This window comes from Podarcis gaigeae (genome assembly GCF_964106915.1).
Source record: "Podarcis gaigeae genome assembly, chromosome: 2".
Taxonomy (NCBI): Eukaryota; Metazoa; Chordata; class Lepidosauria; order Squamata; family Lacertidae; genus Podarcis; species Podarcis gaigeae.
The window spans coordinates 54,395,948-54,423,614 of NC_139679.1; the positions used below are offsets into that span (position 1 = coordinate 54,395,948).

Genomic DNA, 27,667 nt, shown 5'->3' on the forward strand with positions numbered 1-27,667 from the left:
TGAAGGTCTGGGTCACTGAGCAGACAGGAGACCAGCTGGCAATCTTGTGCATGTCATCTTAAGTTCCATGGAAGAAAGGCAGGATATAAACATAATCACAAGTATTTATTATTTCAAACATTCATATCTGCCTTCCCATCTTTTAGTGCCCAAGATGGCTTATTTAAGATCAGACGATTATTTTTAGAAATCAGCTAATACATGGAAATATGGAAACAAAAACCCAACCATATGCCCGAACACATCAAAAACTAAGTCTGAGAAGCAGGGCAACTAACAGTGAGCAGCCATCAGGAAAATGCCTTGATGTGTAAAAGATGGCACTGACTCAGTTTTTCTGTGGTGGGTGTTCCAAACTCTGGGCACTGCAAATGCAAGGGTCCTTCACCACCTACTTTGCCTCTGAAATGGGAGGACATGGAGCAGAGCTTGCACTGATGACTTCAGTGGATAAACAATTTCATATAGGAGGAGGCAGGTCTTCAGAAATGCCAGTCGTAAACCTAAATCCCAGTCTGGCCACTGAAGGTCATAACCTAGCTATGTTAGAAGGTCATAGCACTAGCTATGTTAGTGGTGTTACACAATTTGTGGTGAGAACTTGTAAAGCAAACAAGGAATCTTCTAACAGACCTCTGGGAAGACATTTTAATTCTGTTTGCTGGGTTTTGTTTTTTCTTCTTGAAGTTCCTAATAGGCTTATATGCACCCTTGTGTGGTGGTAACCATTGGAGATTACACTGACAGGAGCGTCTCCTCTGCTGTACTTAAAATGGGTGCAACGGGGGCCTCCATGGTGGTGGTACAGCCCCCTAATCATTCATGCAGTCACTGCGTGGTATTGCTTTCCTCAAGCATGAAATGAATGCAAATGCAACAAGCTATTTATATAGAGTACAATAATAAAAATAACTATAATTTCTTAGGAATGTAATATTGGCTCTGAAGAAGCATATGCTAACCTAAGATTAAAGCCCATTGCTTTAACCTGGCGATCCACAACCAGCTGGGATCAAGACGCTGAAATGCCTTTGAATTCTTTGCCAAGTTAAGCCTTTAAGTGACAAAATAAATATATTTGCTTGAGTGGACCACGACAGAATTACTGCCATTGCTTGGAGAGATGAGTCATGCATCAGATTAACCGCTGGCAGACTCTTTACAAAAGGCCAAACAGATTCTGGAGACTGCCTGTGTTTGGTCGCTTCATAAAGCTATTTCTAGGGTGAATCCCATTGGTGCAGAGCATAGGATCAGGATTCAAAGCACTTTCCCAATGTACCAGTGGAGATTTCTTGCTTTGAAGATGCAACATGAAGACACAACAGTGCAGCACATCCTGTTTTGGCTATGTGGGACAACCATTGAAAGGTGGACATGAGAAGTAGTGCAGAAGACATAGCAATGTAAAGAAAAACTCTGCTCACTTTCAGCCTTAACAATTCTGAGTTATTGTTAACATTATTCCTAACTGTGCAAAATGCCGAGGGCTGCCCTTCTGCCAGGCCTACTTTCTTAGAAGAGGAAATATATAATTACAGTGTCCTTCCCATCGTAATTTCCCTTTATTGCATTTTCAACAGATGATCTATGGTGCTAGCTATATATCAGCTATGCCAATCGGGTTATTCCCTCATTACTTGTCTTCTGTGTACAATTACGAAAGGGTGCTGTCTCCAGATCCACCAGAAAACCATTTTAATATCATTTCCCACTGATGTGGTGGTAGCAGAGAAAAGAGGAATTTCCTCCTAAGGACTTGACTTTCAGATGGTTGGTTTGGGATGAATAAGGAGTATGTGTGTGCGGGCAGACAGTTGGTATTATTCCTTATTTCATTTGTGTTATCTGCCTTCCTCCAAGGAGTTCATATATTCAAGATAATTGTGAAAGGGTGAGACAAAAATCATGGTGTGGCAGTTAGAGCAGTTTTTTTTCTAACTAGTGCACTCTTGAGAGTCCCATGGACTGCAAGAAGATCAAACCTCTCCACACTGAAGGAAATCAACCCTGAGTGCTCACTGGAAGGACAGATTGTAAAGCTGAGGCTCCAGTACTTTGGCCACCTCATGAGAAAAGAAGACTCCCTGGAGAAGACCCTGATGTTGGGAAAGATGGAGGGCACAAGGAGAAGGGGACGGCAGAGGACGAGATGGTTGGATAGTGTTTTCGAGGTTACCAGCATGAGTTTGACCAAACTGCGGGAGGCAGTGGAGGACAGAAGTGCCTGGCGTTCTCTGGTCCATGGGGTCACGAAGAGTCGGACACGACTAAACGACTAAACAACAACAACAACAAAGTGCACGCCAGCTATGCTGGCTGGGATTGATAGAAGTTCTGGTCCAAAACAGCTAGAAGGCCCAGGCTGGAGAAGCCTTAGATACAGCAATGGCCTAGGGCTGTAGAGACCGAAATTCAAATCCCTGATCCAGCATGAGGCTTACTGAGTGACTCTGGGACAGTCCTGAACTCTCAGTCTAACCCACCTCTCAGGGGAGAACCACATGCACCATCCTAAACTTCTTGGTATACAAATGCACTCCATCCCTTAAAATGGTGTGGAGTGCTGAGCAAAAGTGTTTGGAAAACAAATACTGAGCAACAGTGTTTACCTGATGTTAGCTTTGTTCTTCTTCTTTGGGAACAAAGATAAAGTGCAGCTGGTATAAGACAGGATGTAACAGACTTAAAGACAAACATTAGGAGGAATGTTGTGGTCATGGCCCTGAAAGCAGCTGTTTGTGTGTAATCACCAAAATATTTTATTCTCCAAGCACCTAAATCATTTGACCCACATGAGACAATCCAGAAACATAAAGACTCAGGGATGGGGGAAATTGTCCCTCAGTGTCTATAAATAACTCTCATGCCCAATGTAAAATAGAGCAGGAATAAAAACTATATTTATTATACCACAGTGCTCCATTTGGTTTCGACTGAGGTGACCCACATCTGAGGGAGGGATGCTACTAATAATTTTTTTCAGAATCACTGCACCGTATTAGCACTTTTGAGTTGAAATATCAGCTGAGATCTACGCTACTGAGGATGGACTATAGTTCAGTGGTAGAGCAAGTGCTTTGCATGCAGAAAATCCTAAAGTCCAAACTCTGGCATCTCCCGTTAGAGGATTTTCAAAGCAGGGCTGAGAAAGGCCTTTGTGAGTCAGAGTTGACAGCACTAGGTTAAAGGTAGTAGGTAGGAGGTAGATCGTGGCACCTTCCATCTGCTGGGGTGTGCGTGCAAAAAATGCTGGCATAGTTGGAGATAAACTGATAATGCAAAACACTTTTCAAGTTCTTAAGCAAGAATGCAAAGTCAAAATCACTTAACACAACTCAGTTATGTCATATATGTTAAGACAAGCTGAATGTGCATTCTTTGTAAAGTTAAAAATGCATCAGTGGACACCAAGCAGTTATCCCTCCCCACCTTGCCTTACAATGGCCCTGGGCATTCCTACTGGGCATCAGTGGGTTGCTTATTGCTGCTGCTTGAAGAGGAATCAGTTTTTTTTGTTAAAAATTTAAAGCATCAGTGAAGAACCTTTTTCAGCATGAGGACCAGATTCCCTTCTGGGCCACCTTTTGAGAGTGATGTAAATTTTACCTTTGTGCAGGCTAGTCTGCACACACTAATATATACTGCTGTCTCCCATCTAGACAAACAAGAGTTTGCCAAAGTTCAAGGGCACATTGCAGCCAGCCAAAAACGCTTGTGGTGCAAAGGAAGGGCAGTGAGGGGTGTGGTCTGGGGAGAGTTCCATGGGCCAGAGAGAGAACCCTGGAGGGCCACATTTGGGCCTGAGGTTCCCCACCTGTCTTAAACTATGGGAGAGTACACCTTCAGGGGTGAAGTCAAACCTCTGGAGAGTTACAGCGCCTGCTGTGGCTGTAGAGACTGATAAGGGAGAGACGTGTTTTGTTGCAGCTGGGGCAGATAAAGGTGTCCAGTTGTGCTGTTGCAGATGCACCATGGCGTTTCTTCTCTCTGCGCTCTTCCCAACGGTCATTCCTCCTCTGGTCACTGCTGTGGATACACAACCTGATTGTTTCTCTGTAAGTGCTGCAGTTGACTGCAAGGGACTCCCACATGGTGGGGTTAATGTTGCCACCTTTCATATCACTCTTGCAGACATCTTTGCAATGCAGAGTTGGTCTGCCAATGGGCCTGGTGCCTGAAGCTGGCTCCCCGTAGATTACACCCTTGGGTATCCTGCCATCTTCCATTCTGTGGAGATGGAGTAGACATCACTGAGACAGGAGTGTGAACATGCTGGGAACATGTGGGCTTGGTAAAGCACATCTCTGCTTGAGACTCTGTACTGCCAACTGATGCCCAAGGCTGCCTTCTACTAATCCCTTTACAGTGGTACCTCAGGTTAAGTACTTAATTCGTTCCAGAGGTCCGTTCTTAACCTGAAACTGTTCTTAACCTGAGGTACCACTTTAGCTAATGGGGCCTCCCGCTGCCGCCACGCTGATGGAGCATGATTTCTGTTCTCATTCTGAAGCAAAGTTCTTAACCCGAGGTACTATTTCTGGGTTAGTGGAGTCTGTAACCTGAAGCGTATGTATCCTGAATTGTATGTAACCCAAGGTACCACTGTATAGAAAAGACCTTTTAAAAAATTACACACTCTGGAAAACTGGGCCCTAATTTCCTGATAACACCAAGGTTTCCAGTTGTTAGAAAAGCCACATTGCACGTAAAGAGGAAGCTGATAATTGCAGTGTTTCCACTTTCCTCCGGATCTCCATTCAGTTTTTATCACACAGTTTGGCTTACTGTAGAGAGTTTGGAAAAAGAGGTCTACTAAAAATAAAGAGGTGTTTGATAACACATGTTTTGATGAATCATCTACGAATCATTTTTGGGATACGCTGAAATTAGACAAAACACCAGAAAATATGTTGTGGCATTCCGTCTTGCCTTGGTAGGGGACATACAGACAGAGTAGTAAACCAACAGGAATTTGCTATTAGTAACTTGGTTTCTGTCATTTGCATAATAGCAAAATGTAAGAAATGTTTCCCACAATTACATATACTAAAAATTACGGTGAAAATCAAGTGTTTTTTCCCCCATGACATGTTCATAAAGACAATTTAGTTAAAAATTATTCTCAATTTTCACAAAACCTAGCTAGCAGACCCACAACAAGCAAGAAAGAAAATGCACAATGAATTCTAGGAGTCAAAAAATTATAGAACACTATACCATGTGGAGTGGTTATGTCTCATTTCATTAACTAATCCGCCAGTGAAAAGGGATTTGCTTAAAGGATATTTTGAAGAAGGCTGGACAATTCTTCATTCATAGTTGTTCGTACAAATTGCTTGGCAAAGCACTTGGGAGCTTCTTAGCATTTCCAAGTGTCTGATGCTGAAATAGTATTTCTGTCATTTCCATTAAAGTAAGTATTTTAAAAATTAGTTTACTTTTCTGTAAAGCAATCTGACATGAAAAAGAATTGGGTTGCTGAATGAAGAATGTGACATTATAGGGCAGGAGTTCAAAGTATTGTATGTTAAGTCTCAGAAACTAAACTAGAAATTTAAATGTGACTATGGCTTTCTCCTGAAGGGTTTGGAAAACCCAAACATGCTCACTTGTCATCGGTAACAGACCCTCCAAGTGTCCCTATTTTCCAGAGACAGTCCTGGATGTACTGAAGCCATCCCAGTTTCTGATTTGATCAAAGAATGTCCTGCTTTTTGTTAAGATGTCTCTATTTTCATCAGAGAAATGTTGGAGTGTATGCATTAAAGGTTGCAGCACATGACAACAAAAGTACAGAAGGCAGCTGAATTCTTCTGTTTGGCCTTCTCACTTGTGGCACCCTCCCTGTGGAACTCCCTCCCTTCAGATGTCAAGGAGATAACTACATAAAGAAGACATCTGAAGGCAGCCCTGTATCAGGAAGTTTTAATATTTGGTGTTTTACTATGCTTTCATACAGTGCTTTTTTCTGGGGGGACACAGGGGTAGGCATACCCCTAACCATTTTGTGAATCTAACAGAAGAAACAAAAAAATATATATTTTTAAGTTTCTTCTCTAGCATGGTGAATCGTCAGTTCCGTTGCTACCCCCAATGGTGGCCTCATTTCCTGTCATGGTGTTTCCTGAGTCTCAGACGGAAGCGAGCGTTTAATGTGTGAAGTAGGAGTTGGAAACTAGCACGGTGATTGGTCAGTTTCATTGTTACCACCTCCGATGGCGGCTTCATTTATTTTCCTCGTGATTTTCTTGAGTCAAAATGAGAGTACCCCTAAACATTTTTTTAGGAGGGAAAAAAAATGAAATATATATTTCATATATGCTGTAAACCGCCCAGACTGGGTGGGTATAACAACAACAACAACAACAACATATTTTATGGGGAAAGCCTTATGTGTAGTTATCCCTTTTTTTAGTGTTGACTCTGGAATAAGTGTAGTCATTTTGCATTTGGGACAATTTTACTTCTTTTCCAGGTTGTCAAGACTTTGGCTGTTCATTTTAAAATTAATCATATTTGGCTGCATCCTGCACTGATTAGTTCTCCATTTCCAGGATTCTTATTCTGAAATATATAGCACACACAGTTACATTATGCTTGATAGGCAACTGTTTTATAATTCCTCATTCCAGCCATGGTCCCCCCTGCTCCACCTCAGTACTATTAAAGTATTCCACCCTTTTCTTTCTAACACTGAACATGAGCATTTCTACTTACTGACCCATCCTTAATGGCACACCCCTCCTTTTCTTTTTTGCTCTCTCCTAATACTGAGTAGTTATGGACAATTTCTAAGCCATTTGGAAATGAGGCTAATGCTGGGAAATATTTGTATCTTCTAATTGGATTGTGCTTGGTACTGTCAAGTAGCACACACAGCTTTGACATTATTAATATTTCAGACGATAATACTGTAAAAGGAGTCACTTGGAGATTTGTCATCCATTTAAGTAATGCAACAGAATAATGAGGTTTTGAGACAGAGCCATTAGCTGCTCTTGCATGGCTGTCTGGTTAAGATGCTGCTATTTGAAAGTCTATCAGTGCCAATCCTGGATATTTTGCTGCTTAATCAACTTCCTCTCCCACCCCCCAACCTCAATATGATGCTCCTTTCTTTCCTCTTTGCAGTAGTGTGTACCTGATCTGCCATTCTCATGAGATACCACAACCAAAGTGGTGGGGTTGTGCTACAGAGGGCTCTGGAGTGGGAACTTTGTGGATAGTCAGGGGGCACAGAGTGAGAGAGTTCAGTCAGGATATATGGAGGGAGGAAGTGTTAAAGCTCTCTCCTCTGCATGCTACGGTCCTGATCCAGCTTCTCCCCACCCCAACAAACAAACAAGAAACAAGAAACCTCAACAGTGTATGAGCAAACTGTGTAACAATCATCATATCTAGTTTGGCGGCAATATCACTTTGTGCAGGAAATCCAGACAGCAGCTACTTCTAACTTCCCTGGGTGGCTTGTACAAAGGGAAAAGGGGAAATTTGCTGCTCCCCTAAACTTGCCTCCCAGTCTGTTCCTTGCACCATTCAGACCTACCTTTCTCCAGAAGATGTTCCTAAAAGTACTATTTTGCCTAAGTCCACAGAGTCTTGGTTTTTTTTACCCAACATTTGCTATTTTAAGTGTGAAATGGAAAATAGCCCTTTGTATTGTGAAATACAAAAACTGTTTAAAGAGTAAAAAAACAAACAAAAAAAAACATGCCTGAATCTCTACTATGCAGTGGGTGGTGAAAATCAGGGCTCATTTAGTGATCATTTGTTTCCATTCCATTCCATTCCATTATTTTCCTTACCCACAGACCATTGTTAGTTTTGGAGTCCGTTATACAGACAGTGGTGTGTATGAGAGGAAGAATTTATTGTTTTGAGAGTTTTCTCCTGCGAATCTTACTAATCACTGAGAGACTTTTCTTAAACAAAACTCATTGTGGCATCTGACATCAGCTTCACAGATGACATTCAGTCATGAGAATAAGTCAGAGATGGTAGTAGCAAGAGTAGGAGAGGGAACCAGACATGCTGACAATTATCTCTGAGAATGGCTGTTGTGTTATGTTGCACAGTCATTGAGTCTAGTCAATGAAAGTCTAGTCAGCAGATCTTGAGAATTTTTTTTAAAAAAAACAAAAAACTGATAGCAGTCAGAGCCCTGTGAGTGGTCTGCTGCTTTCTAGCTGAAGTTATAGATCTGGTCAGTTCTGGACGGCAGACTGTGTAAGTATGTGATATAATAAAGGGTGACCCAAAAGTAGCTATACATTCATTTAATCAATCAATGGATTATTTTTCTTTACTGATATTGCGAATGATGAGAACTTGAGTCAAGAACAAAGAAACTGGATTCTAAAGCAGTATACCTACTTTTGGGCCACCCTGTATATAATAAATAAATATTTTCGTGCAAACATTCATAAGGGACAATTCACAGAAAGAAAAACACCACAAACTGAGCTGTGCACACAGGAGACTCCCATGGTTTTTACAGTGGTGTTAAACAGGATGGTTGTGCCTGTATAAATGGATTCTACCTTTGGGCACACACAGATTCATTTACACTACCCTTTCTTCACCTACTTACATACCGAATAGAGGAATCTGTTAGTACGGGCAAGCATCTGAAGTGAGCTAGGAGCTAAGAGTTGTGGGACATGTCAGAAGCTAGGAGTAAAGAGAAATAAAGAGTTAGCAAGAACTAAAAGACCAACTACGGTGCAGAAGCAAAGGACAAACTGGGAGACAGGGCTAAGGATACAATAACATCCCGCTGAGGAAAGACTTCATTCCTCAAGCAGGAATCCAATTTTCCCTCCTGTCCAGAAGCATCCAATGGTTAGCCTGAGTGGGGAGACTCAGTACAGGACCAGAGGGTACCTCACTGAAATCTGCCATTTGGCAGGTCTCTTGGTCACCACACAGGGCAGCTCTCTGTGTGATTCTAGCAGCTTTCTCCTGATACACTGAAATCCCATTTATTTGTTTTTCCACAAGAGATCCATAATCCTTAATTCCCTATCAATAAATTGCAATCCAGGACCTTTCTGGTGTAGTCAGTGACTGCATGGTAAAGATGCTATTTTGACAGTGACTATGGTGTTCTCATGACCATTTAATAAAAATCATATGAACCCTATTCTGCTCTACCTACTAACTCTTACATAGAGTTCCATGGGGCCTGAGGGGGCCCGAGCCCCCTCAAAAATTCGTTTGGGGGGGCTCTGCCCCCCCAATAATTTAAGAAAATTATTAGTTATATTATGCTTTGTAAAATCACAAAATTATGTTGGTATTTTTTATTTTCCTTGTTTGACGATAGTTACCTTTTAAAATACATTCAGTAATGAGTTAAAACAAAGCCACTCCCGATCTAGAGAGGGGGTGGGGTTGCGGGCTCTCGACCCATCAACAATCTATCTCGCGGGCGAGAAGCGGGGGATTCCCCCTAGCTCATTAATATTCACCGCACACGGCGGCAGCCAATCGGCTGCCGCAAAGGGCGGGCCCTCACAGGTTCACTTAAGGTCGGGGCAGCCTGGGGCTCGCCCCTTTCGTCCCCCAGCAGCAGCGGTTTGGAGGTCTTGGGCCCCCCCAATATTTTTTATAAGTCGGTATGGGCCCCCGCCCCCCCCAATATTTTTTATAAGTCGGCGCCCCTGAACTCTTATGATTATGATTAAATGTATGCAACAGATTCAGAGACCACTGAAAGATGATGACTAATCTCTTGGTATACAGTTGCTTTCTGAATAACAGTAAGAGTAAATGTGACATTGAATTGTTTTAAAGAAGTCCTTAAATAGGAGCAAAAGTATATCATTAATACCATATTTACTCAAATTTAATGCTCACTTTTTTGTTACATTGCAAAAATTAAGGTGCGTATTAGATTCAATGGCGCATTTATGTTCACCAGCAAATAATTTTTTTGTTTTGTTTCAAAGTTATGAAAATTGAGGTGTGCATTAGATTTGATGGCACATTAGACTCGAGTGACTATGGTAATTGAATAAGTGTAATAATATGTACAGTATTAGGCATTATAATGTAATCACACAAACGCACATACCCTCCACAAGTAGTGGCTTTGACAGTTGTAGAAACTTATCGGTGTTGAAGACTACATTCTTTGGGTTCTTGTAACACTGATTAGAATGTGAGTTCAAGATCATTATATCTTTCACAAGGAAGAATTACAACTTAAAATGGAGTCATCATGAAAATAACAAGGGTAAGCAGTCCAGAGTTATCTTTGGTTTTAACATGCATTTGGGAACAATAAAATCTCTTTTGGTGAATACTGCATGCGAGATGTGCAGATTCATCATTTCACTCCTTTTACCTTGTCACACATTTAAGGAATGCTTTGCTGTGGAGCAGGATTTGCAGTTTCCTAGCTTGCCAACATTTTTGTACGTCTGCAACTTACTGTCTCAGATTAATCCTTATTTTTTACTTTAGAGCAGCAGCTTGTTGGGAATTCATGAAACTTGTAGCTATCACACTTTGGTTTACAGTAATCAAGCCTGCACATTTTCCAGAAGCATAGCCATGTCAGTTCGTTTTAGCAAAAACAACGAGGGGCACGGTGAAACCTTAAAGACTTGCACGATGTGGGGGGGGGGGGGAAATGACTTAGCAACACAGAGCTTTTATTGTTATGATGCACTTCAACATTTATACTAAACCATACCACAAAAAGCAAACTTGGTCATCAAGCAGTCAAAACAAATAGTCTCATAAACAAACTGTATCACACAACTCTACCTGTGCATATATATCAATATAGTGTTTGCAGGCAAAAAATAAATGGCAAGTAAATATGATTATGTGTGTTGCTATTTTCTGCTTTATGTGAAGTTGCCTTTATTCATTCTTTCTTATTTATATATTTATTTAATTTAATTTATCAGTTGCTTTATCTTGCCTAGGGCAACCCAAAACAACTTACAACCAAACAAACATACAATAAATCTCACATAGTTACATTAAAACCAAGGGAAAAGATAAAAGCATTAAACACATCCCAATCACTTTTAAAAGCCACAGATAGTTAAAAGCCAAAGGCTGGTAACTAAAGATATATAATGATGGTGCCTGGCACGCCTCCCTGGGGACAGCATTCCACAAATGGGAAGTAACCGCACAAAAGGACTGTTCTTGTGTTGCCACCCTGCACACCTCTTGTGGAGAAGGCACACAAAGAAGGGCCTCAGATAAGGAGCGCAGGATCTGGGTTTGTTCACATTGTGAGAGGTGGTCCTTGAGGCATTTAGAACTACTGTTCTTTTATGGAAAAGAGTTTCCCTTACCTTAAGTTACTATAGGCAGGCAGAAATCAATACATAAAGTCCTTCCTGGCATGGATAGATGGATGGAAAAAGATACATCTGTTGATTTCTGCCTCTCATGCAATTCTTAACAGTAGCAACTCTACAAATTATAAGTGAGCCTCTGGTAAGCTATAGTTTTCACTAAGCAAATGTGTTATTATCTATGTGCCTAATGTTGACCTCAGTGAGATTTTGAATGCATGCTGTACCATCATGTCTTTACTTCAACGTCTTTTTTTAGGAAGAGATATGATTTAATTTAGCTATAAGTCTTGTGATTATAAATGCGTGTGGAAATATAAAATCATGGCTTCTGTTAGAAAATAAACTTCAGTTTGGAAGAAAAAAGAGGCCTCAGTCCCGAGCAGTCTTACATGCCTTAAACTTTCATGGATAAAAGTGAAATTCTGCATAACATTCCTTCATTATGCTCTCTTGAGCTATATAGGGTTGCCATATTTTGAAGAGCAAAAAAGAAGACACATTTGCCAACTTATACTTTTAACTATGGATCTCATCATGAAAGAGAGAATGCGTCCTGGAAAAAGAGGACATATGGGCTGATTGTCATCCAATGCTCTTTTGAATGTGTTGTGGAAGAGGTGTTTATTGGGTTGTTTTTGTTTTTATTATGTATTTTGTGGGGGTTTTTTATATTGTAATTTTGTGTTGGGAACTGCCCAGAGATCTACAGATAAAAGATGGTATCCAAATGTAATAAATAATAATAATAATTTAGAACATGAGCATGGAACATTTTCCTTACGTTACTAAATAACTGCACTCAACTTCCATACATCTGGGATTTAGGAGGAGAGGTATCCATGTTTTATTTTAGAAATGAAATACTCCCAAACTTGCTACCTTTCAATTGCAATCTTCCTGTAACTTTAATATCTACATGGCGTACAGAAATTCATTTGGTGCAGTAGCCCCCATCCCTGCATCTCCATGCCAGGAAAAATGGCACCTGCTGAACTTATGCCCACAATGTGGTTGTTGGAAGGCATGGGGATTCCACCTGAAGTACTACCTAACTTGCCTGCACATTGTCACAATAGGGTAGGATGTCACTGGTTGTGAGCTATGGCACCATAGGGGAACCTCCGGCCCATGGGCCTAATTTGGCCCACCTGGCTGCTACAAATGCCTTGGAAGGTCGTTTTTTAGCAAGCCCCACTTGCTAAAGTCCTATTTGACACCAACTGCCATTTTTGGCAGCATTCCGCATGTTAAGACTTATATTTGTTATGTTTCTTACGTTTATGCATGTTGTGCACAATAGAAGTAACCCGGGGAAAGAGGTTTGGGCAAACATTTGATAAACCACCAAATGCCTTCTTCCGTTCTGCGAGTCCAATTCCTATTAAAAACACAGGAGGTCCAGATAAGGAACCTCTCACCAATGGCCAGAGATGATGGAAATTGTAGTTCAGCAACATCTCAAGGACCACAGATACCCCACACCTGATGTAGGGGGGCATAAGGAACCTCTTACGCTAGGAGCCAACTCCTGGGGGCAGAGTTCCCTTTTGGCACCCCCTAAAATATTTGAGAGGGCCAGCCCCCCAAGTTGATGGGCATTGCCATTCAAATAGGGTGTGTGCACCGCATCATGTGACCTATTTCTCTCCCCCCCCCCTCAAATATTTTATTCAAATTGACACTTCTCCCTCTCCCAACCCCACCCCTTAGCAGTTGCGTGACAAGCAGAAGTTCAGCCGGTGAAGTTTCTTTCCTGGCATGTTTCCCCCCTCCCCTCCCCCAACAAACTACTGCGAAGAAGAGACACAGATTTAAAAAAAAGTAGGCCGTCCTGTCAGGGACGTCGCGAGGATGGAGGCGAGCCGCTGCTGCCTGAGGGCTTCGGCGCCGGGCGCTTCAGGTGCCCGCCGTTGCCGTTACACAAACGCAGCCTAAGAAGAGCGGGCGCCGTTTCCCCCTCACGGCAGCGGCGGCCGGTGCTCGTCGTGTGAGGAAAAGTCCTCGTGGCCGGCCGGGCAGCCCTGCCGCCGCCGCCGCCTCCCTCTCTCCCTCCCTCCCATCAGGCGCTCTTTCTCCCTCTCTCCCCGTCAGCCAGTCACTCCGCGCTTGAGCTGAGGCGCGGCGGCTGCGGCAGAGGAGCCGGCTGAGGCGCTCTCTCCCCCTTTCCCGCCTCGTTCTCTTTCCTCGCAGGCAGGCGAAAGGGGCTCGACTTGCCACCCGGCGGCGGCGGCTGCTTGGGCTCCCGAGCGTTGTTTGGCGCTGCCTTGCCTGCGGCGGCCATGACCTCGAGCGGCAGGCGGAGAGGCCGGGAGCGGGGGGAGCCTCACCAGCAGGAGGAGGATGAGGAGCTGCCCGTGTACCTGGCGCGCCCGGGCACCGCCGACCAAGTGCCCCGCCAGAAGTATGGCGGGATGTTCTGCAGCGTGGAGGGCGCCTTCGAGAGCAAGACGCTGGACTTCGCGGCGCTCAGCGTTGGGCAGAGAGGGGCCCGGAGAGCCCCGTCGCGGCAGCAGGAGCCCCAGCAGCCGCCGCCGGAGCCCGACGCGCCCCCGGACGAAGCCCCGGCCCGCAGCGTCGAAATCCGGGCCCGCTCCGGCAAGGAGCGCCTGCAAAACCTCGACTACGAGGATTACAAGGTAAAGGCGGTGGGATGGGGAGTCCCTCAAGGGTCAGAGAGGAGGCAAGGGGACCGCGGAAAGGGGTGGGGGGTGTCGGTGGGTGGCATCTCTGAGATGGGAAACAAAAGATGAGGCGATGAGGGCGAGGGAGACCCGTAGCCTGATCTGGAGGGGTGTGTAATGTGTGTGTTCGTGTCGACGGCTCATCTTGGAACCTGTTTACTCGCGAGTAAAGCGCCCCCGAATCGCAGCCTTCGGCAGCTGGGCTGACACGAGGCAAAACTACTTACTTCTGGGCTTGTGCGTGATCTGCCCTCTTGAGAAACGTCCAAAGCATCTTTCGAACATCTCGCCCTCGTCAAGCTGCGAAGCGGTTAAAATTCAACAGAAGTTAAAACAAAACGGCACGAATCCTACTTGGCCGTACATTTTTACGGCCTGTTCCGAAGTTGATGATGGCTGTTAAGTCGGTTACTAAGAGAGAGAGGCCCCTAGCGCCCCCCCTTCCTCCTGAAAAATAAACTTAGCAACTAAATAATGTGTGGATGAGGCATTTTTTCAACACTTATGCCATGTGTTCCCTGACGTTCCCGATAAGCCCTTGCAGCTAGGAGTAATTCTGGTAAGATATCAGGGTTTAGGGATGTAAGAAACAACTCTACAGTGGTGCCTGGATCTTAATTGTAGAGGTCACGTGACCACATTCTAATTATTATTCACCATCCCTGTGAATGAATCAGTTGCTCATTCTGCTCTGTATATATGCTGAATCTTCTTTATTGCTCACAGAGGTTGTGGTTAACCAAGAGGAGGCTCTACAACTTTTTTCTGTTTCTTTTCAAGAGAAAAAGGGAGAGACAGCTTTTCTTTGCCATCAGCCTGTACTGCACAAGTCGAGTGTCAGCATTTTTAAAGTTATTAACTTAAAAGCTCTATGTCCTATGTTCCAAGAATGGTCAAGTAAGCCAATCAGGAGAGAATGCAGTCAACTTATGCCAGGATTGGTTACTTTAAAGTCAGTCCTCCCCATTTTCTTCATAAAAAGGATGAACTTGGAACTTAATTTAAATGGCTTGACTTTCAAAAGTTTGACCTTATAAGGAGCAGCTGAATAAAACAGGAACACCTTAAATATTGCATCATAGAAGTAAGAGCTCTTTTGTTAGAGGTTACACTTTTAGGTTTTAAAAGTGGCCTAAGCATTCTTTTTTTAGGGACGCAGGTGGTGCTGTGGTTAAACCACAGAGCCTAGGACTTGCCAATCAGAAGGTCGGCGGTTCGAATCCCCGCAACAGGGTGAGCTCCCATTGCTCAGTCCCTGCTCCTGCCAACCTAGCAGTTCGAAAGCACGTCAAAGTGCAAGTGGATAAATAGGTACCGCTCCAGCAGGAAGGTAAACGGCATTTCCGTGCGCTGCTCTGGTTCGCCAGAAGCGGCTTAGTCATGCTGGTCACATGACCCGGAAGCTGTACGCCGGCTCCCTCGGCCAATAAAGCGAGATGAGCACCGCAACCCCAGAGTTGGCCATGACTGGACCTAATGGTCAGGAGTCCCTTTACCTTTAAGCATTCTTTTGGGATCCAAGAATTTCCAAGTCATTTATAAATAGCCTTTATATTCCGTTGGTCTTACCTACTGCAAAACAGGAAAAATACCTGAAAACTACTAAAAATAAGTGTCCTGTCTTCTAACCCCATCCCAGTTATATTTCAGGAAATCTTCTCTGAGCTGACACCAACAAAAGTTGGTACCTGAAATCAGGGGTGTGTTTTTCTGATTTTGGTCAGTATGTTTCCTTGAGCTCATGTTTTGTTTGTAGCCTTGGCTAGAATACAGGTGACTGGTGAGTGATACCTACTCCTTTAAGACTATGTACACATTAGTGGCTTAAAATGCAGCAAGGTTGTAGTCCCCATCCTCCCTGCTGTGTTTTAAGTCACATTTGCCAAGTTGCTGTGCACACCAGAGAGGGGGCAAGGATGTCTTCACCCAATGCACATTACCTGTTTGTTTTCCTCAAGCCTACAACCCACTTAAGGGACATGGGTGGCGCTGTGGGTAAAACCTCAGCGCCTAGGACTTGCCGATCGCATGGTCGGCGGTTCGAATCCCCGCGGTGGGGTGCGCTCCCATCGTTCGGTCCCAGCGCCTGCCAACCTAGCAGTTCGATAGGGACCGCTTACCAGCGGGAAGGTAAACGGCGTTCCGTGTGCTGCGCTGGCTCGCCAGATCCAGCTTGTCACGCTGGCCACGTGACCCGGAAGTGTCTACGGACAGTGCTGGCTCCCGGCTTCTAGAGTGAGATGAGCGCACAACCCTAGAGTCTGTCAAGACTGGCCCATACAGGCAGGGGTACCTTTACCTTACAACCCACTCACCCTGAGCTTCTGCTCATGGAGCTGTCATCTGTGCATGTAAATGTACATACTTCACCTTAATTTTGAAATGATTGTGGATTACGTTTTCAAATCAGATGAAAGCTGATTTGAGGGAAAATGCATCAAATAGCAGTATTTCTCAAGAAACTACATATGGATTGTGGCTGATGTCATGTGGACATGGCTTCAAATGCCAGTAGTGGAAGTGCACTGGAGTCAGAGTTAAGTGTTAAGTGTACATAGCTGGTGTTACTGATAGATGCTTCATACATGATAATTTCCATACGGACCTAACAAGTGTGGCAATGAAACAGAACCACTGTTATGTATGTGGTAGAGCTTATGTTTTGCTGCAAGAACATGAATCAAGAATATAATGCCAATATTATTTACGCAATGTATATATTTGCCACAAATAAGGTTTTTCTGATAAGTCTTAAGTGATGGTTTACATTGTTAGTTACTCCATGCAGGAGAAAGGCCACCATGCATTAACTAGTTCTGAGTTCTAAAGAGGATGGAACTGTGCCAGATACGGGCATAAGTATTGGTTGGAAATTCTCCTGTCCATTTCTAGGTCAGTGTGGGCTGCTTCAGTGAAGTCAGCTGGAGCTGAAATCATCCATAGAATGAATTCCTATTTCATATGATTCAGTAAGGTTGCTGCTTTGCTAAGGGGCTGCCTTAACAGAATAAGGCTAATTTCACACTGAACTTCAGTTCATCCAGCTGTAGATGAGGGCCGGATCCTTGAGACTGGGACAACAGATCCTTTGTCACATGTAAGAGCTGGCACCCCTTTAACCGTCTAAGCCAAATAAAACTGATTTGAAGATTAAGTTCTTAATCAATGAATAGGTTATAAACGAACTGCTGATAAATGCTTATAATGGTATGATAACTTCTTTTTCTCTGATTCTGCCTAGATCTGTATTGATCTAGGGTTGTTAGTTCAGGTATTCCTGATCTGAAACTTTGGAAGAGAGCTGTGCTGGATTTTTAGCTGTGGTAGGTTTTTCTTCAAAAAGGTGCAAAGAATATTGATTTATTAGTACTGTGCTGCCTTTCAAACAGCTTTTGCTAAATATTTGCCAAAAGAGTCTGCCATGACACAGACTTTCAGCTACCAACTTTTGATCCAATTCCTATCTTACTATTTAGTCTTGTTTATTCCACCATTCTTCCAAGGAGCTCCTGGGAGAGTACATGGTATTCTCCCCCTTAGTATTTTTTCTTGCAACAACCCTGTTAGGCTGAAATATAGTGACTGTCACCCATTGGGGATTTGAACCCAGGCCTCCCAGATCCTGCACTTAAGCCACTGCAACACACTGTTTCTCTTAGGATCGAGACAGCATTATCACACAATTTTTTTTCTTTACTAAACAAATAAGATGTGTGGTGATCCTGGCTGGGGCTGGAACATGAAGGAACTTCAACCATTTGTCCCCACCACTGTTCCAATCTGGATTGAGTGGGGGAGAGTTGCAGTTGTTATTTTCTCCTAGAACATTGGCAGTCTCTGGGCTGTGTGTGTGTGCAATCCAGATCAGGACTGTGTTGAGGACAAATGGTTGGAGCCCCTCACCCACCTTTGGTCCAGAATAGGATTGGGGATTCCTGCAGCTGCTATTGAGTTAATAAAACTAGTATGCAAGGGCCAGTCATGTGTTAACATAATATCTTTGTTCCTTTGTGCATTACAATTTACATTAGTGCATAGGCTGAACCTCAGCCCTTGGAACACCCTGGAAGCTCTATTGCCCCACTAGGAAAAATGTTAGAATGTACAACACTCATTTATTTGGGAAGCCTGTATCCTGCCTTTCCTCTAAAATAATCCCCAAGGTAGTTTAGAGAAAGAAATTTCAACACCACAAGTATAGTAAACCATGTTCAAAACATTAAAAACAGCAGACAAAAACAGTTACAGGACTATAGCCAAATTTACCAATAGAAGAAATATCACTATCACCACATAAAAGACCCTTTCTCTGGTAACTACCTCCACATCTTCTAAAGGCAAGTTTGTGAACACTCACAAATATCAATGTGTTTTTTTTCCAAAACAAAGTTGATATGAGTAGTAATTTCTGATAAAAAAAAAAGACCACAGGACATGCCCACATTGTATGCCTCAAAGAGGGTTTTCAGCGTTATGTTGCCAACATCTTTCTGGACTAATCAACCCCTTCCTTATAAAGGTGCTGTGGAGTTCCATATACTCCAGACTTCCTTTTTTCATTGAATCAATCTCAATTTTAAATCCAAACAAATACCACATATTGATGCTATAGCAACTTTCTGTCGATTGGAAAACATCTAACTCTGTTCCGTTTGTCTCCAAGATCCTGAACATCAATTTTGCAACATTTCTATAAACAAGTAATATGGGTTTAATCTTCAAACATCCATTTCCTCCAGGAGATGCTGAGGCTTTCAAAGCTGATGGTCCAAAAATAGACTAAAATGTGCTGTAGTTGAAGGTATTGCCATTCAGCACTAGTGAGTCAAGTGGTATGTAACCTGCAAAACTGAAAATGGCAAAAAAATCCATCTAATCCTGTTAAGTGGTCTAGCATGTAAATAAATATCACTTCAATCCACATCTACTATTTTATTATTTATTTTCTTGTCTTTTGTTGGTATATTTTAAAATGACACTTGCCACACATGCACTTGCCATACATACAACACCCACAAATCGTAAACATACTTGCCAGGCATACATCTGTCTATTTAAGAATTCAGTACATACCATTCCCCACTATTTCCAGTTATTTCCCACTGCAGTTGCTGCTCGCCTTCTTAAAGTTCCTCTGTTTTTCTCTGCTCTCTATTGCTGGCTGGCTGCAGAAGTGCTATTAGTGTAACAACTTGTAAGGGACAAAGTTCTTAAATAAATAAGCACAAGAAATCCGCAAAACACCCAAGGAACACCTGAGCTATGGAGGGAGAAGACAGGTTGGTAAAAGGTTAAAAGGTGGGATGGAGCTGCTGTTGCCACCATTAACATAACCCTGTACTGTATATGGGGCTGCCTGTCAAGGAAACTCAGAAGCTTCAACTGAAAGTCTCATTCCCATGTTGGTGGCAAATCATCCCAGAATGTATGGCATTTGAATAGCTATGTAGATACATCAATTTATTTTTTGCTATGTTCTATGTCCACTGTTGGAAGCAAAATGCCTTTGAATACCAGTTGCTGAGTATCACAACTGGGGAGAGCACCTTTGTACTCGGGTCTTGCTTGTGGACTTCCCCTACATCTCTAACTAGCCACTGTAAGAAAGGATGCTAGACTAGATGGGCCTTTGACTTAATCCAGCAGGGGTTTTCTTACATTCTTTGAGAATTCTTATGTCCAGCACTGATATAAATTAGATCTGTTCTAGAATGTCTGAGTAGACATATATAGGATTGCACAATAAGCAGAGCTAAAATATATGGCAAAACACTGTTTTGTGAGCTTTGGGAAGCATAAGGCAGAATGATTATTCTGTTAATGACATCTACTTCATCTACCTTAATCAGAAAAAAACCCATTCTATTATGTTTTCCTTTATCCGAGAATTGGACAAGTCTTTGTCTCTTCAGCATGTGGTCAAGACATTTTCTCTTCTCCTAGGTAATTCTGTGAAGGGCTTTTCCTTGACAGCTGGTTGTAATACAGTATTGTACTACGCAACACAGGCTTTACTGCAATTGCAAATTACAACTTGGTTGCAGGATTAGGCACAGAGATGATCTGGTTTATGAGGGAAAATGCTCCTACTCTTCAGTGGAAGCCAATGGTCGCTAAGTAAATCTTCCATCAAAATAAGAGTTTATTGAATAATCATTCATTTGCTGGTATCTATTGCAGCATTGTGTCATGGTTTCCATTGTCTATATAAAAATCAGAATGTGTGAAATTAGTACATCTATTATTTATGTCTGACATAAAAGAGGCCAGTTAAATTAAAAATATAAAGTGTTCGTACCATAAGTAACTTGTAGTAGTATATAGAAAGATGAACTGAAATTGCTATAATTTGCATGAATACAGATGCAGCTACATTATCAAGCAGTTTCAAGGCCCATTTAAAATGCTTTAGGTTTCTCATTTTATGGGGTGGGGGTGGGGAGATGTGTCTGGTTAACTTTTGCTAATTAGGAACATACTACTTCAGAGAAATTGGTGCATAGCACTTGTGTGGAAGCACAAATGTGCCCTTGAAGAGAAGAAGAAAAGACTAGCTCTTAAATTGATTATTCTGAAGGGAAAGTTTCATTCCATATTCAAAACTGATTGTAAAACGATTTGATCACAGTTTACCTGTACTGAATATTTATGTGTGATATTGTGTAATGTGTACTTTGACCTACAAATGCAGAGGAGACTGATTGGTGTTTGGATGGAAATCCTCCATCCAATAAATGAAGAAACATCTCAGTAAGTGCTACATTACAGTGGTGACTACTATTAAATGCCTAGCTAAGTGGCTGTCCAGTTTGATGGGGTCGGATGAATGGAGAAACAATCAAAGTCCTTCTTGCTCCTAATTTCATTTCTTGAAGCTAGTTGTTCAGCCCCAGGCCATACCTCTGTGGCTGTCTTTAGCTGCAGCAGCATCTGTGGCTAGCAGGCAGGCCTTCCAGCCACTCCTTGTTTCTCCCAGCAGTTACTTGCTCAGAGTATTATTATTCTGGGATTAGTGCAGGTGGGAATGGAGGAAGACAAATGCTTGCAGTCTGTGGTACAGTTTGCTGTGATACTGATACCCTTGACATGCTGCAGACCAGGTATAACTGGGAGCGAAGACAAAGGCCCTGTTCTCACATCATAGTAAGCTTACTGGGATAGTATGAATGAGCTTGCTAAAAGGGGAGCAGAGCAACTGTGATCTTCCTGGCAGCCAGCATATTTGTGCATTTGCACAAAGTCATGGTTTGGCTTTCATGCAAACATGGCCAAATTGATTCTAACTTAGTTGGAATCAGCTTTCCTCTTTTCTCTCAGCTGTGTCCTGCTCAACAATAGCTGGAAGAAGTGGTAGTAGTTCTCTGTATACTCCTATGGGAGACAGTTTTCCTCTTCTCTTTCCCTTTGTCTCATAGTTTTTTGCAGGTATTGTTGTTGGCCTACCATTTTTCAGTCAAATATAAGGTATAAGAGCAGTGGTGGAGCTGATCTGCATTTTCTCTCTTTCCCTTGCATGCCCTATTTTGCTGGTGAGTGTGGCTTAGTCAAAAATATTTTGTTGGCCAAATGTGGTGGCCTGGCTGACCTAACTAATCAGTGCAGGGGAGAGATTTTGGAGGAGTTAGTATTCCATAATTAGGGACACTTGATAGGGTGTATATGCTCAGCACTTCATTGGATGCCATTTTTTCACATTTATATTCTAAAAAAATAACAGAAAACAGGCACATGCCTTTGCAAACTGGAAATGTGCCCAAATAATTTTGTGCTCAATGTATTGTTTAGAAAATACAGTTTAGAAGATTTATAATAATGGCCCCAAAGCATGAGTGCAAAACAGTAATTGTCAGTTTCAATAGCACCTAGTTTAGAAGGTTAGTGATTGATTGATTGATTGATTGATTGATTGATTGACTGATTGATTGATTGATTGATTGATTGATACACACCTGCTCACTTGTGGAAGTGCTCTGTTGTTTAGCCACTGGCAGATCTATTTTGCCTTGAAGAACAATAGACATGAGGGTGCCATTATTTTTATTTGTTTCGGATTGTTTTATTTGTAATTTCCTTTCGGACTGCCAGCTTAAGTGCACATTTGTTATGTAATTGCTTTAAGAAACTTCCTGTATTTTCATGTAGCTGTTCACATACTGATCTGTGATTCTGCTTTAGCTGTGGACTTGGGATGGAATTTAGGAAGGCAAGCCAGATTTCTCTAGTACTGCTCATTATTATCAATAGAGCTCCTGTCTTTTAGCTGATATAGCATCTCTGTTAGAAAATGATAAATTTGAGGATGAATTGGGAAGCTCATCAGATGTAATTAGAAGAATTGTTATGATTGTGTTACTTTCAGGTCATTGTCTGAATGACTTGGAAATGTGATGTAGTGGGTTTCTTTCTTTTTTTTTAGTTGGCTGTTGATGAACTGTCAACAAAAAAACTTTTCAGCCAACATGTAATGATCCAAAACTGGCACTGTTTTGGTTTTGATGGGAACAATGAAAACTTATTTTAAGAAACTTAAGAAAGAAACTAATGTCTGCAAGATTGTTAACAGTGGCAAAGGCATGGTGAATTCTTCTGTATCATTAGAGTGTTGGAAAAGTCTGGTTTGGAATTCAGCCTTGTTAGAGAAACTAACACTACAGGTACCAAAGACATACATGTAGAGCAGTTTGAAGTCAATTCGAATGACGTTGTTGCTTTTCTAAATAAAGGAAACAGTGGTTGGACACTTCCAGAAATGTATTGATTGATGTGATATTTTGAGTTCACAGGTGTGGTACCTACAAGATTCTTTCTGTAAAAGAGGAATTGAAAAGAAAACACTGTCATGTTGGTTTGTATATGTTTTTTGTTTTATTGTATAAAGAATTTAATGTTAACAGGTGATTGCCACTTCTGCTCAGGATGAATATTATTATTGGTAATTATGTATGACATACAGCTTCCAGAAATGCTGCATATGTGTTGATTATGAAGAATACTTGCATAATATCAGGATGCTTGCATATCTAAATCAGGCATGAACTCTGAACCAAATATCCCAAACCTTTGGAGAATTATTGTATCCAGTCTTTACTAAATTTGTACTTGTTTGACAAACAATTGGAACCTACTTATTTGTATCAGGTTGGAAATGATTGGCTTTATACGTCTTGTACTGTAAAGGAGTGGACTAAAATCTAGGCTTTGGGAGATTCAGAATAGCAGTGTGCTGCTCCAGCTCTGGGCCTTACATGATTTACTGATGGTGCTTTGCATTGTGCTGAGTTTATGTTCAGCAAGATAATGGGAAATTTACAAATAGTTGCAGTAATTGTGGTCACCTAGTGGAAGAACTGTATGCATTGCTATCGGAATAGTAGTAGTAGTAAAAGCGAAATAAAGTCAGTATTGCTAACCAGAAAGATCTCACTTTGCCACCAAGTGTCCTATCCCTCCTTTCTGTAGCAGTAATTCAAATGATCAGTCCTCTTTCCTCAAATCTTTCTTCCTTGGAGGAAGTAATGCCACATCTACCTCCTAAACGACATATAACTGACTCAGCCACCCAGTTCCTTAGCAGGCTATTATGCCTAGTAACGAAAAATGAGCTGTGCACATTGAAGTAAATTTGAATCTAAATCTAGGCCTAGTCTGTGTTAGATGCTTTTTATACTTGAATTAATATCCTAGTAGACTCAGAATTGACTTTTCATAAAGAACAGTCACAGCATCTGAGTTGGAAATGATTAAGAATCCATATTCTTTTAATTAAATTAATTGGAAACATGTTGGTTTAAATTAAGGAGGAGTGGAGGAAGAGTAAAATGTTATTTTGTTGAAAGGGGGAAAACCATTTAAATTAAAGCATGTTTTTTTTTAAAGTCCAGTGCTTTGGAAAACTTTCCGTTGCTGGGGTTGTTTGGCTATATAAATTAGAGGCTGAGGAGTAGGTGTAATATGTGCAGGAGATTCTAACATCTGTCTATTCCCATTGTGTGTGTTTAGTTAAAATTGTACAGGAAAATGTGCAAGGCAGAACAGAAATATATAGTACAGCTTTGAATGAAAAGCATCTGGACTGAAATCAGCAATGTGTTTTCAGGAAACCCAGTTACTGTCCATTTCAAGTTTCCCAAATTCAGGGAGAGGTGCTTATGAGATCATAATTGGAAAAACAGATGTACCTTTACTGATAGTGATTTTTTTGCAAAGTGAGCATTGATCATTTTGGCAACCATTTCTTTTTCCAATAGAGATTTTGTGAAGAATTCATTTTAAAAACAACAACAAATCCTCGTGAGGAAGTGTGCATGCACACAGCAGCTTATATCCAGAACAAACCTGGTTGGTCTCTAAGGTGCTACTGGACAATTTTTTTATTTAAATCCTCCTTAGTTACTGGATTTTAAACTCTCTTTTAAAATCACACGCTGTACCCTGATTAAAGTACAAAAGGAAAACCAAAAAAGTCAACCTAAATATAAGTCTACAGAACATTCAAAAAGCTTCAAAATCAAGACATTAAAAAATATTCAAGCAACAGTTGTCCCAAACGCCCCTTACTAACAGTCACATTTAAGTCTTGAAGGTTAAAGTGTGCATACGTGTAATGGAACTGAACAGATAGCTGGAACTTTGACAGTTGTTTGCTGTTACTCCCAGAGAGAGGCAAGTGTCATGTCACTCTGTGTTTGCTGGAGGGTTTATTGGGAAGATACAGCACAGTATCATAAGCTATAAAAAAATCAATTTTTAAGCCCAGTATCTTGTCTCCATTAACCATCAGAGTGTTCTTGTGTCCAGGAGTCTGAGCTCACCAGATAGACCTAAACACTGGACTTCTTCTCATGATGGACAATGACACTTAATTAGATGATATAAACTAAGTAATGGGGAGACCTTTTATATTCTGCCTGTTATGCTGTTAGCTGGCTGTCTACATAATGAGCTTTATTCTTGGAGAAAGGACTCTGATATTATAGCCTCGGTTGTCTCTCTTTCTTGCAAGGGTATGTTGCATTGATAATTGTGGACTAAGAGATCTGTGTGCCATAGACAAGGTATGATGGGACAGATCCCCATCTAATATATAAATTGGACCAACTGTAGTATCTGTTAGTCATAGGCTAGCCCTATATACAGTATAAAAAATTGCTTTTAACATCAGTTTCACACTGTTTTATATAAAACTATGGCTAGTGAAAACATTGATGAATACTAATATTTTAATATTTAGAGACAATATTAAATGCTTAAAAGCCTGGGTGATCAGCACCTGGGATATTTTCTCCTCTTCCATGTTTCAGAAGTAGATGCTCTTTAAGATAACTTTATATTTGGGGAAATATACAGCATTTTTCTTGGTGGTGCCCTTCAATATTCTGATTATTCAAAAACAAATAAATATATGGTTTGCTTGAAAGTATTGTCACACACATGTAAAACTGGAAAGAACAGCAACATTGAGCCTATATCATGTTGGTGTTTTAGCAAATATTCATTCACCTCATTAATTGTCTAGGTAGTAAGGTAAATGACATGTATCTTAGATGATAGGTTATACTGTCAGCATTCAGAAAAACACTGGTGAATATGATCAGTTTGGTGTATAGGATGTTCCTAATTCCCCAGTGAGATCTAGAACTTGAAAGCTTTGTGGTTCTGAACCTCTTGCAGCTTTTCCTATGTACTTCAGGTAGAGAATTTAAAATATGTTCTTCTCCATGTAGAACCTGTGCTGAAATTTTTACAGTTTCTTTATGTGTTAGGTTTTATGCATTAGTACTATCATTTAAGTTGGCAAACACACCCCTTTGTGATATTTGTCTGGCTGCTTGTTTTGTGTCAGCCAATTTCTAGTGTTCTCATAGTGTATCACAGTCTTCCCCAATCTGGTGCCCTCCAGATGATTTGGACTACAACTCCCAGCAGCCCCAGCCAACCTACTTCTTACCCCATCACTGGTATGTATTATTGTATTTTAGTGTTTTGTTGGAAGCCGCCCAGAGTGGTTGGGGAAACCCAGCCAGATGGATGGGGTATAAATAATAAATTATTATTATTATTATTATTATTATTATTAGTCCTCAAGTAAGCAGGTGGCTTTGAGGAAATCACACAGCAACCACTGTATAGAACTCACCACATACAACAGCTGCCATACTGATGAAATTTGAAGCTGCCTGTATGTGGCAGACATCTTGCATGAAATGATCCTTCAAAACTACAAATACATCAGTTCAATCAACCAAAACATCTGGGAAGTACTGCATGTTGTACAGTCTCACTGTGTGTCTCAATGCATCTCAAATTGCAGCTGTGATTGTGGGAATTCCTTGAGACTTTGACAAGCACACCATATACATGGTTACAGTGGGGAAAATAAATTGTGTGAATTTGTCTTCAGAAGTCTTTCTGTATGAATGTGAATTAAAAGAGAGAACAGTTGCTATAGATGAATGAAAAAAATAAATTGTCAGAAACAAAAACAAATGTCCGATATGCTTTCCAGAAAGCAAGTTAAGGAAGCAGGAAAATGGCATTGCTTCATACATGTCCAACTGGAGCCTGGCTAAGGCAATGTGTGGTTCCATCCGTGACTTTCCCACCTCTCATATGGGAAATTGCTATGATCCTTTTATACTGACAAGTTTGGAGGAGGAAGTTCTGAGCAGAAATCTCACCTCCCTCTTAGCATTCTTAGTATTGTGTGTAACTAGGGGGGGAGTGAAACAGGTGCTTTGGTTTTACAAACTTTCCTTTATTCTTCATTCTTGTCAGCAACTGAATTATTGCAGTGGGGAAGCTGGATACTGTTCACTGTATTGGCCAGATGATAATTGCATTGGGGGTGGGAAGAGAAATATCTTGCAATGTACTTTCTCCTCTTTTCTAGGCTCAATTTACAAAATCCTCAGATGCCCTGTCCCATTCAGGATAGCTCTCTGGCTCTAACTAGCAGATTCAGGATGTGGTGCTTTCTGTTCTTCCAGAAAGAAGAGGGTAATTTGGCAAAAGCTGTAATAAGCTATTTTCTCTTTCTGGCTTTCACAGCTTTTCCTTGTGGCACTCTGAACAGCCAGTGATGTGGGGTGTAAAATTTTCAGTGCTTTATATTTTTGTGGAAAAAATCCAGTTTCATAGCTTCATCAGCAACAATGGATGACTTCCAATAGCAAGTATTAGGGAAGCTTAGCCATTTCAAAGTTTATAGCTTGATATACTAAATACAGGTAAAATGAACATGCTAAATTAGATCACTCTCAAGGATATCAGAAAATGTTGCAGTGCAAACTGAAAATATTCCAATGCCAATTGCCTCAGTTCAGACTTTTCTGGAAATTCCACATCTCTGGCAACAGCCCACATGAAGAATTTGGCTACCTACCTACTGCTCTTAGCAACAGCAACACCTCCATACCTGCCTGAGTCTTAGAACACTGCCTACATGGTTTGTTTTATCGTTCTTTATAGCTGTTGAATTTACTTAGTTTTTGTTTATTGGAAGCTAAGGGTTCAGGCCTTCTTTTGGAGGTGTTGGTGGGAGGGAATGAACATGAGCATGAACTAGAAGTTGTTCAAAGTTCTGCCCCAAAATGAACTTAATTCTCCTTTAGATTACCTAGCAGTTATGGAAACTACTTCCAGGCAGGGCTCTTTTTTCCC

The 27,667-nt window shown here is 41.5% G+C and overlaps 1 protein-coding gene and 2 long non-coding RNA genes across 7 annotated transcripts in view; 2 read left to right on the forward strand and 1 right to left on the reverse strand.

Moving 5' to 3' along the window:
* LOC310839634 lies at positions 1-14,629 on the reverse strand. Of its 4 annotated transcripts, XR_014561564.1 has the most exons (4): positions 12,604-12,705; positions 11,322-11,366; positions 10,439-10,612; positions 1-57 (listed from the first exon to the last, which is right to left on the reverse strand). It is a non-coding gene; the product is annotated as an uncharacterized lncRNA (long non-coding RNA). The 4 variants fall into 4 exon arrangements; XR_014561562.1 differs by lacking the exons at positions 11,322-11,366; positions 12,604-12,705 and adding an exon at positions 14,236-14,629; XR_014561563.1 differs by lacking the exon at positions 11,322-11,366.
* On the forward strand, positions 8,590-10,627 carry LOC310839648. The gene is made up of 2 exons (XR_014561584.1): positions 8,590-8,665; positions 10,110-10,627. It is a non-coding gene; the product is annotated as an uncharacterized lncRNA (long non-coding RNA).
* Positions 12,700-27,667, forward strand: part of DPYSL3 (dihydropyrimidinase like 3) — a 54,874-nt gene continuing 39,906 nt past the window's right edge. Inside the window, exon 1 of one of the 2 annotated variants that reach the window (XM_083728279.1) lies at positions 12,700-13,963. In XM_083728279.1, coding sequence (XP_083584405.1) covers positions 13,607-13,963 — 357 coding nt within the window. In that variant the 5' untranslated portion in view covers positions 12,700-13,606. The remainder of the gene's footprint in view (positions 13,964-27,667) is intronic. The other variant, XM_083728278.1, reaches the window with a different exon arrangement.